The sequence below is a fragment of the Odocoileus virginianus genome, chromosome 33, assembly GCF_023699985.2.
Source record: "Odocoileus virginianus isolate 20LAN1187 ecotype Illinois chromosome 33, Ovbor_1.2, whole genome shotgun sequence".
Taxonomy (NCBI): domain Eukaryota; kingdom Metazoa; phylum Chordata; class Mammalia; order Artiodactyla; family Cervidae; genus Odocoileus; species Odocoileus virginianus.
The window spans coordinates 10430350-10447794 of record NC_069706.1 but is presented as its reverse complement, the minus strand read 5'-3'; the positions used below and the strand labels follow the sequence as shown (position 1 = coordinate 10447794).

At 49.6% G+C, this 17445-nt stretch overlaps 1 protein-coding gene across 2 annotated transcripts in view; it reads right to left on the bottom strand.

The window, feature by feature from the left end:
* SNX29 (sorting nexin 29) overlaps positions 1-17445 on the bottom strand; it is a 577193-nt gene that overhangs the window by 431185 nt on the left and 128563 nt on the right. For both annotated transcript variants that reach the window (XM_070460803.1, XM_070460804.1), the window contains exons 12-13: positions 9072-9135; positions 6656-6784 (exon numbers count right to left, since the gene is read on the bottom strand). In XM_070460803.1, the coding sequence (XP_070316904.1) occupies positions 6656-6784; positions 9072-9135 (193 nt within the window). The remainder of the gene's footprint in view (positions 1-6655; positions 6785-9071; positions 9136-17445) is intronic.

Genomic DNA, 17445 nt, shown 5'->3' with positions numbered 1-17445 from the left:
CTCGTGGTGATAAAATGGCCTCAGCAGTTCCAGCCTCTATACCTCACAGCAGGTGTTCCAAAGGGAGCCACTCCAGCCATCCAATAAGCAAAGGACCATCTTCTTCCAAAGCCCTAGCAAACCTCAACCACATCTCCATGGCCAGAATTAGACCTCATGCTCATCTCCTGAACTAAATCCAATCTGGGTCAAGCCATGGTTACCTGAACCAATCATTTCAGAAAGGAGATGGAATTATCTTGACCAGATTAGACAGATCAGAGCTGATGCCTTGGTGCTTGGGAGAGTTCAACCCCTACAACCAACCAAGAGGGAAAAAATTCTTTTAAACCAAGCCATGTATGAATGTGACAGTAGGAATATAAAGAAAGCTGAGCGCCGAAGGTTTGACGCTTTTGAACTGTGGTGTTGGAGAAGGCTCTTAAGAGTCCCTCAGGCTGCAAGGAGATCCAACCAGTCCATCCTAAAGGAGATCAGTCCTGATGTTCATTGGAAGGACTGATGTTGAAGCTGAAACTCCAATACTTTGGCCACCTGATATGAAGAACTGACTCATTGGAAAAGACCCTGATGCTGGGAGGGATTGGGGGCAGGAGGAAAAGGGGAAGACAGAGGATGAGATGTTTGGATGGTATCACTGACACAATGGACATGGGTTTGGGTGGACTCCGGGAGATGGTGATAGACAGGGAGGCCTGGCGTGCTGCGGTCCATGGGGTCGCAAAGAGTCAGACACGACCGAGCAACTGAACTGAACTGATGGCTGATTCTCTAGCACGGGAAAAATAAAAAGGATAGCTTTTCAGGAAAAGATACTATAGCAACTCTTCTAATGGGGAACCCCACTCTGAGTTCCCTTCCCAACTCTCAGGTCACAACCACAGAGTTTTAGAATCAGGCAGCAAAGCAAATGCCAATCTTCTGAAAGACGTACAGACAAAAACTGGATTCTGGTATTCTGACTACAGCTTTGTTTTACATAATGGGTTTGAAACAGTCCTCCAGAGCATGTTTCTTTAATGACATAGAACTGAACATCAAAATGGACAATCACCAAGGACCTGCCGTGTAGCACAGGGAACTCTACTCAATGCCATGTGGCAGCGTGGATGGGAGGGGGGTGGTCTGGGGGAGAATGGATACCTATATATATACGGCTGTGGCCCTTTGCTGTTTACCTGAAACTACCACGGCATTGTTAATTGGCTATATCCCCACTACAAAATAAAAAGTTTAAAGTTTGAAGAAAAAGATTATAATGACCTAAAAAATATATTAATAAAATGCTGATGCTGTAAGGAAGAAAACAAGAGAACTGAAGGATGGGACATCATGAAAGAATGACAGAAGTCTCCCTTTTTCCGTCTCATGCATGACTCCGCCCTTTTGGCTTTGGGACTTGAGTTCTCGTTTCCACGGCTCTGCCAGCATGTGGGTTTGCCCTTGAGGGACTGCTCACAGCCCAATCATGGTGGCCACGGGATGCGACCAGCTGACTCTCCAGGCCAGCGACATCTGCCCTGCTCTGGAGCCCCGGCGGGGCAGTGGTGGGGTTATTCCTGCCACAGCACAGGGACAGATGGAGAGGAGGAAGACACAGCCAAGGAAGACTGGGGCAGTGCTGTCCCAGGGGAGGTGTCACAGGCAGCCTCCAGGGTGGCCCCCGAGACCCGTGCTTCTTGGCATTGACATCCATGTGTAGACCCCTCCCGTGCTGAACCAGGCTTGAGCTGCGTGACAGCAGAACACGGCAGATGTGATCGTGCATCATTTCCGGGATTAGGTCACAGGAGTCACAGTGGCTTCTGGGTCGGGTGTGCTCCCTTGCTCTTGCGTCACTCGCCCTGGGAAGCCGGCTGCCAGGTTGTGAGCAACCCTGCAGCACAGTCCACAGGGCAGGGAACCAAAGCCTTCTGCCAGCAGCCACGCGAGTGAGCTCCAAAGTGGACCCTCCACCCCAGTCAAGCCTTCAGATGACCGCAGCTCTGGTTAACACTTGACCACAACCTCATGAGAAACCCTGAGCCATTCCCACATTCCCAACTCATGGAAATTGTGGAGGATCCTCAACATTCCCTGTTTTAAGCTGTCAAGTTTGGAGATCATTTGTTACATAGCTGGGTGTATCTACTACAAAAACAGCAGAGACCGGGACGTCCCTGGTGGTCCAGAGGTTAAGAAACCACCCTACAATGCAGGGGACGACAGTTCGATCCCTGGTTGGGGAACTAAGATCCCACACTCTGTGCAGCAACTAAGCCCATGTGTCGCAACTACTGAGCCAGTGCTCCAGGAGAGAGTCCATGAGCCACAGCGAAAGGGCCCATGTGACACAGCAGAGCTCCGCGTGCCTCAACTAAGCCCTGATGCGCCAGACAAACAAATACAGCAGAAACAGAAATGCCCCCACAACACCCCAAAACCCTGGCTGTTTGCATCCCTCAAAGGTACTTCTGCTCAGCTAATGTGTGTTTTCTTTCTGCTCAGCCTATGTCATAGGCTGAGCTTTTTGGTTTTTTTAATTGAAGTACATACAGTGGATTTATAATGTTGTGTTAGTTTCTGCTATAGAGCAAAGTGATTCAGTTACACACACACACACACACACACACATTCCTCTTCATATTCTTTTCCATTTCCTACCCTGTTCATCACAGGATATGGGATATAGTTCCCTGTGCTTAAACAGTGGGACCTTGCTGAGCTTGAGACTTCTCACTTCCACAGGAAGAAGACAATCCATTATCCAGGGAGGGAGACTGACTGATGCTGATCCGCTACTGACGACAAGGACTCCGCCTGGGAAGGCGCAGATGCTTGGCGCCACAAAGGCACTCGGCTGCTTCTACGACCTTGCTCTTTGTTGAGCCGTGATGGCATGAAAGGAAAGCCATTAATTTTGAGCAAAATGAATGTGTAATAAGATGCTTCATTTGCTCAGGGATGTTCCTATTTCACAACTCTACACTCAGGGCCAGGAAGACACACATACACCCGAACACACTTCTCAGCAATACAGCAAAAATAATTTCATTGTCCTGTGTCTGAAATAGCCTAATTCTTAATTCTTTCTGCATCACTGCCGTTAAAATACAACTTTTGATTAGGCAAGGTTTCTTAGTAATAATACAATTACTATCCTAGAGAAAAATGATAATGATAGGTAATGTGTTTGAGCATTTATGAAGCCCATTCTCTCATTTTATCATCTAACCACTCTATATGAGGTAGAGTTCTCTTATCTTCATTTTATAGCCAAGGAAACAGAGACAGTTAAGTAACTTGCTCAAGGTCACACAGCTAATAAGCAGCAGAGCCATGAATGGACCTTCAGGATCCAATGCCAGAATCAGTACCACCAACCACTAGGCTAAACTACCTGCATTATGAAACCCGCCACCTGGACACACAGGGACCTAGAAGAGGGCTGCCCTGGTGCAGCCGTGTGGGGCTCGCCCCCAGCCTGTGACCCTCCACACCCTGCCTGTGACCCATGGATGACAACAGCCCCAGGCCATCAACCACAGCTGACCACAGGGACCCACCATCTGACAACACGGACAGCCGCTCTCCTGCGGCCAGAAGTAAGGAGAAACCTCTGACAGCTGGCAGAAGTCTGTCTGCAACGTCAGCGGTCGAGTCTTTTAAAACACGTCCACTGATCCGTCTGCTTTCGTGCCATTTTCTCCTAAAGGGTCTGCCCGATTTATGCAAGCTCCTTCTACCTGCAAACTGCAGACTTTCAGGCACCTTTCAGCTGTGTGTGTGTTCAGTCACTAAAGTTGTGTCCAACTCTTCTGTGACCCCGGGGACTGTAGCCCGCCAGGCTCCTCTGTCCATGGGATTTCCCAGGTAAGAATACTGGGGTGGGTTTGCCATTTTCTTCTCCAGGGGATCTTCCTGACCCAGGGATCAAACCCACGTCTCCTGCACTGGCAGGCAGATTCCTTACCCCTGAGCCACCAGGGAAGCCCAAACTCTCAGCTACCCCACTGTTTAACTGGGGAAACCAGATTACAGAAGAGCATGGTCAAGAAGCTACCTTTTTCTATTTCATTCATGGGCTAAAGAAAATTTATCCCAAAATTATCATATACTCAAAACACATTGACTGTAAAACACACTCCAGTCCCTCGCCGCTGCCTTATGGACTTTCACACACACTCCTCAGTGGGCCCTCTCGGGGGATAACACCATCCTGTCCATGTCATAAACGAAGAAACGCACGCCTGTGGAAGTGAAGCGGTTCAGACCCAACACCCAATTTGCAAGCAATGGAGCAGCAACCCGAGGCTGAGCTGGCTCCTGACACAATAAAAAATGACAGAGGACAGAAGTCTGTCTGTCTTCAATGATTCAGAACCCAGGTCTCCACAAACCACAGTCTTTATTGAGAACATAAAACACAATTGCACCACGGAACCCTGGCATGGCCAGGTAAGATGGGGGCCAGGTGAGAAAATGCCAAATTAGGCACCTGGGGCTTGTTTCTGATGCTCTGGATATGTCATTTTCAAATGTGAACGCAGGAGAGAAGTCCAAATTAAGATTAAACACAGGCGGACTTCCCGGTGGTCCAGTGGTTAAACTGCCTTCCAAGGCAGGGGACGCAGTTGTGGAGCAACTAAGCCCCTTGGCCACAACTATTCAGCCTACACACCACCACGAAGACCCAGCACAGCCAAAAAATAAACATGGGATCACGCTGCCAACTTCCCGTTATATATACATAACAATTACATCAGTGTCACTCACAACAGCTGACAGCGCGGAGATGGTAATGCTGCCGCTGTCGAGTTTCCTTAGCCCTGGGCTCCCCCACCCCATCCCCCCACAAGAAAGATGCAACTCCCGGTCTATTTTAAGTATTTTAAAGAATCCGTATAGTCAAAGCTATGGCTTTTCCAATAGTGATGTAAAGATGTGAAAGTTGGACCATAAAGAAGGCTGAGCACCACAGAATTGATGCTTTTGAACTATGGCGCTGGAGAAGACTCTTGAGAGTCCCCTGGTCTGCAAAGGGATCAGGCCAAGTCAATACTAAAGGAAATCAACCCTGAATATTCATTGGAAGGGCTGAAGCTCCAATACTTGGGCCACCTGATGCAGAGAGCCGACTCACTGGAAAAGACCCTGATGGTGGGGAAGATTGAAGCCAGAAGGAGAAGGTGACAATAGAGGATGAGAGAGCTGGATGGCATCACCGATTCAGTGGAGTTGAGCAAACTTTGGGAGATGGTGAAGGACAGGGAAGCCTGACATGCTGTAGTCCGTGGGGTCGCAAAAAGTCACACATGACTGAGTGAACAACAACAATAAAAGAACCACCAGTTAAAGTGCTTTATCTTACATAAAATGGGGGAAAACTCAAATGTCCAGCAATCTGAAATGGTACATTCATATGGTACATTAGCTCAATTAAATGCCACACCCAGGTACATAAAAATGGTGACTATGAAGCTTTTACTATGGTAGAAGGACACAGCCTAGGAAGTGACGGGCTGGAGATTTCAAGTAGAGCCCATAAAAATATGTTTGCATGTGACAAATTCAGTAAAATTTCATTATGGCAGTTGGAGCTTGGGGGTGGGGGGGGCTGCTTTACAGTTTTCTTTAATTAGATATAAACAAAGTCACAGAAAAGAAAATAAGATGACTCAACTATAAAGAGGTTCAACCATAGTCTGAACCAGAGAAATGAAAAATATTTCGCCAGCATTGCTTTCACCTGTGATTTTATCAAAGACCCCCAAAGCTGGATCCACCAGAGGCAGGGCTGTGCTGGGGGAGACCCAGCCCCCATTAAAAGCAGGTTGATGACCTTTATCCAACTCAGAAAGCACTCTGGGGACTTTCCTGGTGCTCCGGTGGCTAAGACTCCACACTCCCAATGCACGGGCCCAGGTTCAGTCCCTGGGCAGGGAACTAGACCCCACAGGCCGCAACTAAGAGTTCACACGCCACAACTAAGATCAAAGACCCTATGTGCCACAACTAAGACCCGGCATAGCCAAACAAATTAAACAAATAATAAGGAAAGAAAAGAAAAACACAGTGCTTTAACCCAGCAATTCCACTTCCAGGAACTTTTCTGGCAAATACACTCATACAAGGACACAATGACAACTGCGAGGATTATCAGAAGTAGGAAAAGGCTAGAAATGACTCAGATGCCTGGCTGCTGGCACATCGGCCAAATGAATCCTGGTAGAGATGGACGGTGGGGTATCAGGGCCGTTAGAAAGACGGCAGGTCTGTGTACCCAGCGCAGGATGGTCTCTAAGCTGTGGAGGGAGTGTGGTGTAGGATACGGGACCATCTGTATCAAGGAAGAAAGAGAGGAGAGGAGGGAGATGAGAAGAGAAAGTTCATGTATCTGAATGTTCGCATCTGCTCGCATACACAAGGGCCATCTCTGGGAGGTGACGCTGCCCATCCTCTAGGGGTGAGCCAGTGATCACAGAGTTTAACCATTCGTGACTTTTGTATTTTGAACCATGTGCATGCATACTATTTAATACTTACTCAATAGTTAATAAGTTAAAATTTCAGCTATGTCAGTATTATTTCCATTTGACACTTTAAATGAGTAAGTACTGATGAAAGGTGTGCTTGGGGGCTGGCTAGCGCCTCCCCCAGCCCCTCCGCCCCCTACCTCGCCAGCGCCTGGACCTTCGTGACGTGCCGCTCCTCCTGCTCAGCCACCTTCCGCTTCAAGGTGTCGACCTCCTGGCGGAGCGCGGCTGAGTGCTCCATCTCACTGTCAAGCAGGTTCCGCAGCGACCTGGGAGGAGGAGGAGATCCCACCTGTTCAGAGGCTGCCAACCCGGAATCTACAGAGTCAAGTCCTAGTTCATTCATCTTCCACAAGGCTCTGCAGAAACCGCAGTTCACGTCCATCTCATACAAACTGCTTTGAGAAGCTACTCAATTCTGCTCGAGCCTCTGCGTCGTGACTAGGATGAGCCCCGGGGAACCACCGGAGGCCTGGCTCTGAGAGCCTGTGGGTTTGGTGGTTTAAACCAAGGGAAAACAATGAATTGAGCCAATCCCAAGCACACCCCCTCCCAGACATTCCACACTGAGGTATGCATGCTCAACTGAGACGTTTCAGCCCAGCCACACTACGTATGAGATTTAATAAAGGAGGGGCTGGCCAGGACAGGCCAAAAAAAAAACACCGGAGCCACAAACACAGAAGACGGACTCCAGTTATCTGATGGATGACGGGAGTCTCATTTCTCCTTTGCCCACAATCTCCCACAAAGCACTCTTCACCCTTGCTGCGTCGCCACCTCCAGGTTAAACAAGCATACAGCCTGTCTTACGGAGATGAATAACTTGACATTGCAATGAATGTGTTTTATACTCTATCTGGAGCATGTTCACCCTGCAAACACATTCGCTTGAATATCTGTCATCTTTGGTCTTAAATAGCAGAGAAGACAGTGGCTCTTCCAGAAATAACCACGTTACCACCTAGAATTGAGTCCGAGCAGGGTTCTGGTGACCATCTACGGACCTCAAATGGTTATTTCTTGAAAACATTTACTAACTTGGGTGCGGCTGCCTCCTAAATCTAGAAGACACTTGCCACGAGACACCAGACCACAAGCAGTAGTGTCTGAACCATCCCACCCCCATTGCTCACTGAACCTCCGCTCCAAAAACAAACACGGCATGTTTCAACGCTCCTTGAAAGTTTTGGAAAAATTCCCCTCTTGGGGCCTGGAAACCCCCCCAACACAAACTGGGTGTGATTTTTTTTTCTCTCTCTCTTGCTGGGAAGGAGAAGAAATGACCCAATAGTGACTATTGTTCTTCACAAGGTAAGACAAAACCTATGGTTTTTTCCTAAGATGATGGCCCCAGCTGGAAAAAGGAAAAAGTATCCTGCAAAGTCCACAGCCCGGCACTGAGATTTACTTTCACTGGAAAATCACACTGTCTGAAGATTCCTTTTTAAAAACACTTGTTTTTCCAAATCACATTTGTTTGCTCTTGTACGTTTCCATATAGGATGAGGGAGAAGCTTGTCAAGCAGGGCCCAAAGCAAGTTTTAAAAAGGAGAATCAGAATGCACATCCCCAGGGACACAATTCCTGCTCAGGGGGCAAGCATAGGAGAGTGGCATGAGCGTGCACACACGTGTGCACATGCACACACACACACCTACTCCCTGACCCGCAGGCCGGCAGACTTGTACTCACAGAGGCTCTACAGATAACTGCAGGCAAATCTACTGGCCAGCCAGTAGCCCAGACCAGGTCCTGGCGTTGGAGCGGCTCACGTTTGGGCGGCCAGACGGTAGCAACATGGCTAATAGCAGTCTGGTATCCAGCCCTGGTTTCAACAGGGAATCAAAATGAATAAAACCCTTTGGCCTCTCAGTGTCTGCAACAGGGCTTTGGGGAAAATCAAAAGACTCCATACGCCATCTTGCTATAGGTATCCCCAATTTGAGAAAATGTTAAGTACGCTAGTGCTTGGAACGTGGTGGACAGAACCTCAATGAAGGGTTAGCTGCCGCTTAAGGGGGACTCAGGGTGACAGCTATGAAGATGGAGCTTCAGATGGTCGCACACATCTGTGAATACGCTAAAAACCACTGAATAAATAGGTTTTGTTTTATATGATATTTAAATTATATAATCTATGAATTATATGTGAATTATATCTCAAAAGCTATTTAAAAAAAAGAATTAAAAATTAAAAGACTGCTTTTAAAATTCTCAGTTGGTTCTGAGATAGTGTGTGATCATTTCATTCCTTATTAACACTCAAGCCGCATTATATATACTAAATTGGTACATCCCAGAATGGACACATGTATATATACGGCTGAGTCCTTTTGCTGTCACCAGAAGCTATCACAACACTGTCAGTTGGTTCTACTCCAACATAAAATAAAAAGTTGAAAAAATAAAGTAGTACATCTCAGAACAAAAAATCAGAAATCACTGGTCACAGTTCTGCCCCTGAAGCAAAACTTCCTTAAAGGTGATCTTCTCTCTGCCCCAGAGGCAGGATTTCCACGAAGAAGCAACCCCTCCAGCCCCGGCACTGGATACCTGTTCTCTTCTTCCAGCTCGTCCTTCCTGTTCATCATGGCCACGATGGCTTGTCGCAGTTCACCTAAGGGAAGAAAGCCAAGTCCAAATTAACCGGCAGATCCCGCCTGCTACACCGCCCCTCACCGGTCTGGATTATGTGCTATTTAGGGCCACTTGTCTAGACAAGTTCCCTTTTCCCTTTCAAAAATAATTCCTATACAGTCTAGGAGATCCAGTGGTTCAGTCAATCACTCTTATTAGCCACCCAGAATCCAAAGGGAGGGCAGGATGAGAATGAATGTGGAGGCGAACCTTGGTGAACGTAACCAGCCGCTAAGGAAGTTACAGACTGGTGACTGCTGAGTGCTTCTCCAAGTCCCTGCTACCGGACAGCATCTGTTTTGAACACTGATATATTCCCAGTTAGAGCCAGTTACCAACCACAGGTCAGACAGCAGATCTCATGAAACTGACTTCATGCTCCTGCGTGTTCAGTCATGTCTGACTCTCTGCGACCCCGTGGGACTGCAGCTCACCAGGCTCCTCTGTCCATGGGATTCTCCAGGCAAGTACACTGGAGTGGGTTGCCATTTCTTCCTCCAGGGGATCTTTCTGATCCAGGGGATCTTCCTGACCCAGGGGTCAAACTCGCATCTCCTGCATCGGCAGGCGGATTCTTTACCACTGAGCCACATGGGAAGCCCAACTGACTCCATGCTGACATAGACATGCTCAAGGTTACTGAGAGATCTGGTCTTCTTGCGCTGACTCCCATATACTGTGAAGGGGGACAGGGGCCCCTCCAACACACAATTCATAATTACTTGCAGGAGCAGCTCTCCTGACATCTTCAATGTGGGAAAGCAATTCACTGATAGAGAAACACGCCTTTAAATTCAATAAGCATCCAAGTTTTCCATCTACAGCAAGCTTACCTGTTATCACTGTCCACCCACGGTGGACTATTTACCATAACACTCAGATCGCAAGCCCAGGAACTTGTGAATTTCCCCAGGAAAGCCAGTTTTATTTTTTTCCCCTAACCAATCCTCTTAGAACTGGCTGCAAAGAAGCTCACAGCCAAAGTCTCACAACCAAACTCACACATCCAGTGCAACCCCTTGGCCATGTGGCCACCACAATGCGCCCTAACCCTCCCTCTGATCACCAAATTGTCTTTCCACCAGGGGCCAATTTACATATAACCCGTTTCGCTCTATTTTTTAAACTGTTTTAATATGCTGCTTCAAGTCCTCCTTTGGAGAGAAGTATGGTTTGCTGGTGTCCTTTTTTTAGCTAAAATTCAAACTCTTCTACTTGTCAAGCTCTGTTCAAAGCCCACACTGGCATTATCTCGCTTACTCCTTTACACACACCTAAGCAACACTACCCCACATTGTTGGTGTACAAATGAACTGGGGAGGAGGAGGAAATGGGGGAGGTTGAGGACAAGATAAATAGGTGGTCCCTCTGTCCCATTATGCTCCGGATGCCTAGGCGGAAAGAGGCCCAAAGACGCTGAGGCAAGAAATGGATCCCAGGAGCCATGCTGTCCACAGGCGGCCACGGAGGGGGCAGAAGCCCACCATCCAGGTCTCAGAGGAAGGGAGGGAAGGATGAGGAATCACGAGGGCTCCTGCTTAGCCTCTGGGTCAAAAAACAGGCCCTCCCCTGTCTTTTCTGACCCAGAACAGCCACGTCGGCATCACAAGGACACAGCTAGGAGGTCGAGGCCTGGCTTCCCCATCACACCTGTGGCGGTGTGAAATCTGCGAGTCACATGGTGAGGAACCAGGCCGTCTAAGGTGCTGGTGACGAGGAGGGTCTGAGGCGTCCCTCTCCTGGGGTCAACCAAGCTGCAGCCAAGGAAGATCCGAAATTCACTGGGTCGACGCAAACTTACTGAGCACCTACAAGGCCGAGGAGCTGCTCTTGGTGCTGTAGGTAAAGAAGGAACAGAGAAGACCAAAGTCTCTGCCAGCAGAAGGCAGAGGGGAGGGGAAACACAACAACCAACATGGAACAGATGGGACACCGAGAAACACTGGGAGGAAAGCCAGGTGGGGTGCAGAGACAGGTGGTGGGGAGGGCTGCGCTGGAAAGGCCTCTCTGGGGGCCCCAGGGGAGAGAGGAAGCCTGTGTGCTGCTGGATGGAGGGAAACATTCCATGTGGCACACGGCACATGCAAAGGCCCTGAGGCAGGCGTGAGCTGGGTCACACAAGGCAGGCAGGGTGAGCACGGAAGGGCCATGGGGCCCAGCCCTCAGGGGGCTTGGAGGCTTGAGGATTTGATGACAACTCCAGAGCCCGCCAGGCAAGCGCCCCGGGGACACAGTCTTGCTGGTGTCACAGAATGACTCTCCAGGAAGTGGTCTCCCAGCCCCTTCTACCAGGCTCAGAGAGAAGATGTAAAGTCACAGCTGGCGTCCAAATCTGTCCAATTCCAACCTCTGCATTCAACCCCAGGAACCAGTGGTAATCACCACCACTCACTTGCAGCGATTAAGAACCACTATTTCATCAAAATATCACAGTGACATTAAGGCAGAACCACCAACCTGAGACGTCTTGAAATAAGCTGTGGAACCATGCACCTTTCCACGTCAGAGCCAGGATGGAAGCCAAGGCACCCTACCAACAGGGGAGGACATGGTATTCTGTGTCCAGAACCAGGGCTGCTGATGCTGGGAAAGACGGAAGGCAAAAGGAGAAGAGGGCAGCAGCGGATGAGATGGCTGGATAGCATCGCCAAGTCAACAGACATGAACTTGGGCGAACTTTGGAAGATAGTGAGGGACTGGGAGGCCTGGCGTGCTGCAGTCCACGGGGTCACAGAGAGTCGGACACGACTGAGCAACTGAACATCAACAACACAAGCATCTACTGAGCACCTGCCTGCTGGCTACAAGGCCCCTTCCCCAGGAGAGAGCCAGGCTCCCGACTTACCTAAGGGCGGAGTGTCCTTCACAGCATTTCTTAATGCAGGACAAACACACACAGTCACATGAGACCACGAGGAGACAGTCTGTCTGACTTTGCATGTTGAACAGGACCAGGTAATGAGGGCCCTGGTTCTCGGCCTTGAACCTGGGTCTCAGCCTCTCTGAGCCTTTCTCTTGGGGGTGAACAGCACCCACCTTCCGCCCTTCCTGGAGTGCGGTAACCTTCAGAGGGGAAACCAGGCTAGGCAGCACTGAGTAAAGACACCGCCTCTCACAGGCAGTGGCAGAGAGCACTAACAACTTAGAAGAACTTGACATGACACTAGATTTCACACTTTTATGGTAACTGAAAACACTGGCAAATCTGTAAAAATAAAAACAACCGGTAATCTAATTCCATGATACCATAGCCATTGGGGGTGGGAATCAAGAATTAATACATCATTGACGACCAGCTGGGAGAAGTCTCTTTGGCTCTTTATCTTCAAGAAACCTAGAGCAGAGGGCAAGACTGCAGCCGGGTGCTGGAGACCCAGGCTCAGGAAGCTGCTCCTTCACTCCAAGGCTTGTGTGACATCTGAGTCTTCTTACAAGGACTTCTGGAGGTCTCGACTGCCCCACGCTTCTTACAGAAGCAAATGACTGGATATGTTGTTGTTCATCATTGCAACATGAGGTTAGAAGTGATAACTCTCTTTTTTTTACACAAATTATTTTATAAAGCAGGTTTAGGTTCACAGCAAAATCAGGAGGAAGGTACAGAGGCTCCCCCATCTACCAGCAGCCCCTGCTAACGCACACCCTCCCTCATTACCGACACCCACCACCAGAGCCAGACGTTTGTTACAAATGATGAACCCACACGGACACATCACAATCACCACTGTTACATCAGGCTTTACCCGTGGGGTTGCATGTTCCCTGCATCCAGAAATCTGTTCGACGCCATGAATCCCCCATGACAGTATCATCACAGTTTCACTGCTCTAAACATCCTCTGTGCTCCGCCCGCTCATCTCCCTCCCCACCAAGCCCTGCTGAAATCTCTAATCAAAGGGATCACGCCAGCCTTATGATCTGCAGTGTGTGCCACGTGCCTGCCTGATTTACACTAAAGAGCCATGTGCCCTGGATATCAGTGGGATGAGAGCTCAGCAGGACACATGTGCCTGGTGCAGACACGCCCCCGGCCAGGGCGCCTGGCACCCTGGACCCAGCAGGGCAGAAGGCTCAGGTTCCGGGGCCCTTGGTCCCTCGGCTGTGCCGAGCTTCGCCTAGAGGGAGCGGCTCACCACCCACAGGCATGATCCTTGTGCTGAGACGTGGGTGTCGCGCCCCCGCCTGGCGTCACCAACCCCTGTAACCGGCCTCACCTGCGGACAGCAATTCGCTTGGGCCAGCAGCCTCTGAGCCGGCCTCCCTTAGCACACCCCCCAGTGATGGGGCTGCACTATTTTGTTCCTCCCCCGGAATGTGAGTGCCTCTCCCTGAATAAGACACAAGCCCAACGGAGTTTTCCACTGTGCTGAGAACACGTCACCCGAGATCTCCCTCCTCATGAATGTTAAAGGCCATGTCTGAGCACAATGTCATCGCACACCAGGTCTCTGGAGCTGACCCGTGTGGCCTGAAGCTTGACACCCAGTGAAGAGCATCTCCCCACTCCCTCCTGCCCCAGCCCCTGGCAACCACCCTTCCACTCTCTACATTTGAGTTTGACCATTGGATTCCTCATATAAGTGGAATTACAGTGTTTGTCCTTCTGGATCCAGCTGATCTTACTTAACGTACTGTCCTCCAGGATCATCCACATTGTCACCTGTGGCAGGAATGCCTTCCTTTTTAAGGCTGAATAACACTCCAACGCATTGTTGTTTCACGGATTTCCTCGTGTTCACCACCACCCTCTCATCCTGATCTGATGAAACTCATCTATTCAGGCCAGGATGAAAAAGACACCTCAACCAAGAAGCCCACGATGATTCCCCTACCCCTCAGCAAGCTGCAGAGTGTGCAACAGCTGCCTCTGTCTCCTGCAGTCACCTCACAACTTCTTTAAGGCACACAGCAGGCCATGCCTCTGGGGTCCCTAGAGCTCTGACACGCCAGGCACTCGTGCACGTGCATGCATGCTCAGCCAGTCAGTCGTGTCCGACTCTCTGCGACCCCCTGGACTGTAGCCCACCAGGCTCCTCTGTCCATGGGATTGTCCAGGCCAGAATACTGGAGTGGGTTGCATTTCCTTCTCCAGGAGATCTTCCCGACCCGGGGATTAAACCCATATCTCCTGCATTGGCAGGTGCATTCTCTACCACAGAGCCACCTGCGAGGCCCACCAGGCACTTGGTCAATGTTTATGGAAAGTAAGAGACTCAGAAAGATGATTTCTACCTGAGCACAACACTACTGAAACGGAGAACAAAGGTACCGGCTGTCATGCAGCAGGCACGCCTTCGTCTAGTGACACATGGGCTGAAGCCTCGTTTCATTTCTCACCTGGTGAGGACGCCCAGAAACACAGAGCAGGGACCCACGTGGGAAAGCCAAGCTACCTGCAGGGCCCCAGGTCACCTTCCAAACCCTAAGGACAGAGATTGTGGATACTGTCCTGAGCAGGTCCAAGAGCCGGGGAGAGAGAAAGGGCTTCAGCGGGGACCTGCCGTGGACAAGAAGGTCGGGTGGAGGGGCGGTGGTTCCAACAGCTTCCACTCCAACGACAGAAGCAGGACCCACGGAAGGTTGCTACCACCAGGCCCTGGGGCTGGGGAGATCTGTGTTCAAGCCCCAGTTCAGCCATCAAACTGCTAGGTAACCTGGAGGGGGTTTCTGCCTCTGCGAAATACAAAAGAGGAATTCCCTGCAGGATGTAAGAGTAAAATTAAAGCTCCCTGGGGGTGTCCACACCGCAGCAAATGCAAGGAGGTGGTTCAGGGTCCTGGCTTTCAGAGCACTATCTCTAGAGTCAGGTCCCGGGTTCAAATTCTGCCTCTGTAGCTGGGTAACCTTGGGCAAGTTACACACACTCTCTGAGCATTGATTCCTTTATCTATAAATGGGACCTTTTCGGTCACTGTCTCACACAAGCATTATAACGACCCAACGCCCAGCACATAAAAAGCATTCAGTAAATGTTACTGATCACCGTAAATGAGTGCCTGTCCCTTCCATGTCATGGACGGGAACAAGGCAGCAGTGACTGCCCAAGCACAGCTGGATTCAGCCAGGCACATTTTCAGGAGTTACAGGGTTTACTGAGCTCCTGCGGACCTCAACCTTGGGAAATGAAAAAGGAATTTTTTAAAGTGGTCTATGCCCTAGGGCAGCAAACTAGACAATAGAATTTTATGAGCCATCAAACCAGCTCAGCACAGGCAACGTGGGAAATCAGACCCGGAGAGTGAGATATCGGTTAAAGGGGACCGCAGAAGTGAGGTCGGGACTTTGGGCTTTTAGGCCTGGCATATCCAGTTGGCTCAGTGGTGAAGAATCCACCTGCCAATGGAGGAAATGCAGGTTTGATCCCTGGATCGGGACGATCCCGTGGCGCAGGAAATGGCAACCCACTCCAGTATCCTTGCCTGGGTAATCCCATGGACAGAGGAGCCTGACGTGCTACAGTCCATGGGGTTGTAAAGAGTCAGACAAGTCTTAGCAACTGACAGCAAAAACAATGTGGGGATCCCGAATACTGCCACTCGGAATTATGCAGCTGAAAAGTGTACAGTCTGTGGGGAAAAGAAAATTGGAGGAGGAAGGGTTTCCCAAGAGGACCTAGAAAACATGAATGCCCTTTGGGCAAAGAACAGCCACGACTAGCTGCAATGAGACATCTTGGCCACAAGTGCACTTTGCAGGGACCACAACTGGTCCACACGGAAGCCACAGAAGCAGGGGGATGAGCTTCGCTGCTGAGTCACAACATCCTCCCATCATAACCCTTCCCTCCCTGGTCCCGCACGCTGTGTACCCCCAGACACAGGTCCTGTGTCAGCACCACCATCTGAGTGACAGAGGACAGAAACACAGGTCCAGCAGGACTCAGACACTGCGAATCTTCAAAAAGGACTGCCCCCTTAGTCTTCCCTAAGTTACCCTAACGGGACACTCCTGATGCTGGAGAAAAAGGCAACAGCCTGAGAGCTGGTATCTTCCCCCAGCCAACACCTCCCCCCAAAAAAATCGCTCTTTTGACAGGCTTCAACTTGACATGGGCATTCCAGGTGGTGCAGTGATAAAGAATCCACCTGCCAATGCAGGAGATACAAGAGACCCGGGTTCGATCCCTGGGTCAGGAAGATCCTCTGGAGAAGGAAATGGCAACCCACTCCAGTATTCTTGCCTGGGAAATTCCATGGACAGAGAAGCCTGGTGGGCTACAGTCTAAGGGGTCACAAAGAGTCAGACACAACTGAGCGCGCACACACACACACTTTATATGCATTCACTTTGCTGACTTTTCTGGAATACGTAACACCAAGGGGTTGATTTTCCTACATCATGTAAACAATCTACTTTCTCCAAGGTCACGGACACACATCAGCAGAAGTGCTGCCTAGCTTGTAATTGTCTCTCCTCTCCAGGCACGCACATCCCGTGATTTGTTTAGTCTCTGCCATGGTGATTCCCTTCGTCTTTATCACCTGCCACCGCACATGTTTCGAGGGACAGCCTCTGCAGCACCCAGCTGAGTCAGGGGCTCTCCCTCCAAAGGCTGAAGGGCAAAGAATGATCTATCGAGAAACCGGTTTCATGCTTGGCTTCAGAGAACTGAACAGCAAATCCAGTCAAAAACACGGGGAGAACGTTAACCACGGGAAATCAGTCTGGGTTAAGGAGCATTTGGAATCACTGCAGAAAGGATGGTTGTTTAGTCGCTCAGTCGTGTCTGACTCTTTGCGACCTCGTGGACTGTAGCCCACCAGGCTCCTCTGTCCATGGGATCCTCCAGGCAAGAATACTGGAGTGGGTTGCCATTTCCTTCTCCAGGGGATCTTCCCAACCCAGAGATCAAACCTGCATCTCCTGTATTGGCAGGCAAACTCTTTAACCGCTGAGCTACCTGGAAAGCAAAAGGGATGAATTGGTTCATAAACGTTGCCAGGGAAGGGAACCATTTGGGGAGCAGGAAACAAGACTTAAATCTCTGTTGTTACTATATATCAATATAAAGTTCAGAAAGAGTAATTTAAATGTGTGAAATGCAGCAATAAAAACAATATAAACATGGAAACAAACATTTACACCATCTTGCAGCAACAGCGGCCCATCTCAATATGCAAGTGAAGAACAAGTCGATTAAGGAAATGATAGTTTTGTTTTTTTAACTTTTGTACCTTGAAGGCCAATCTGACAGAAAACTAGTCCATTGTGGAAACTAAGCTCTTCAAGGCAGCAAACGGGCAGAGTAGGAAGAACACAGGTTTTCTAATCAAGCCCAGATCCCACCAGT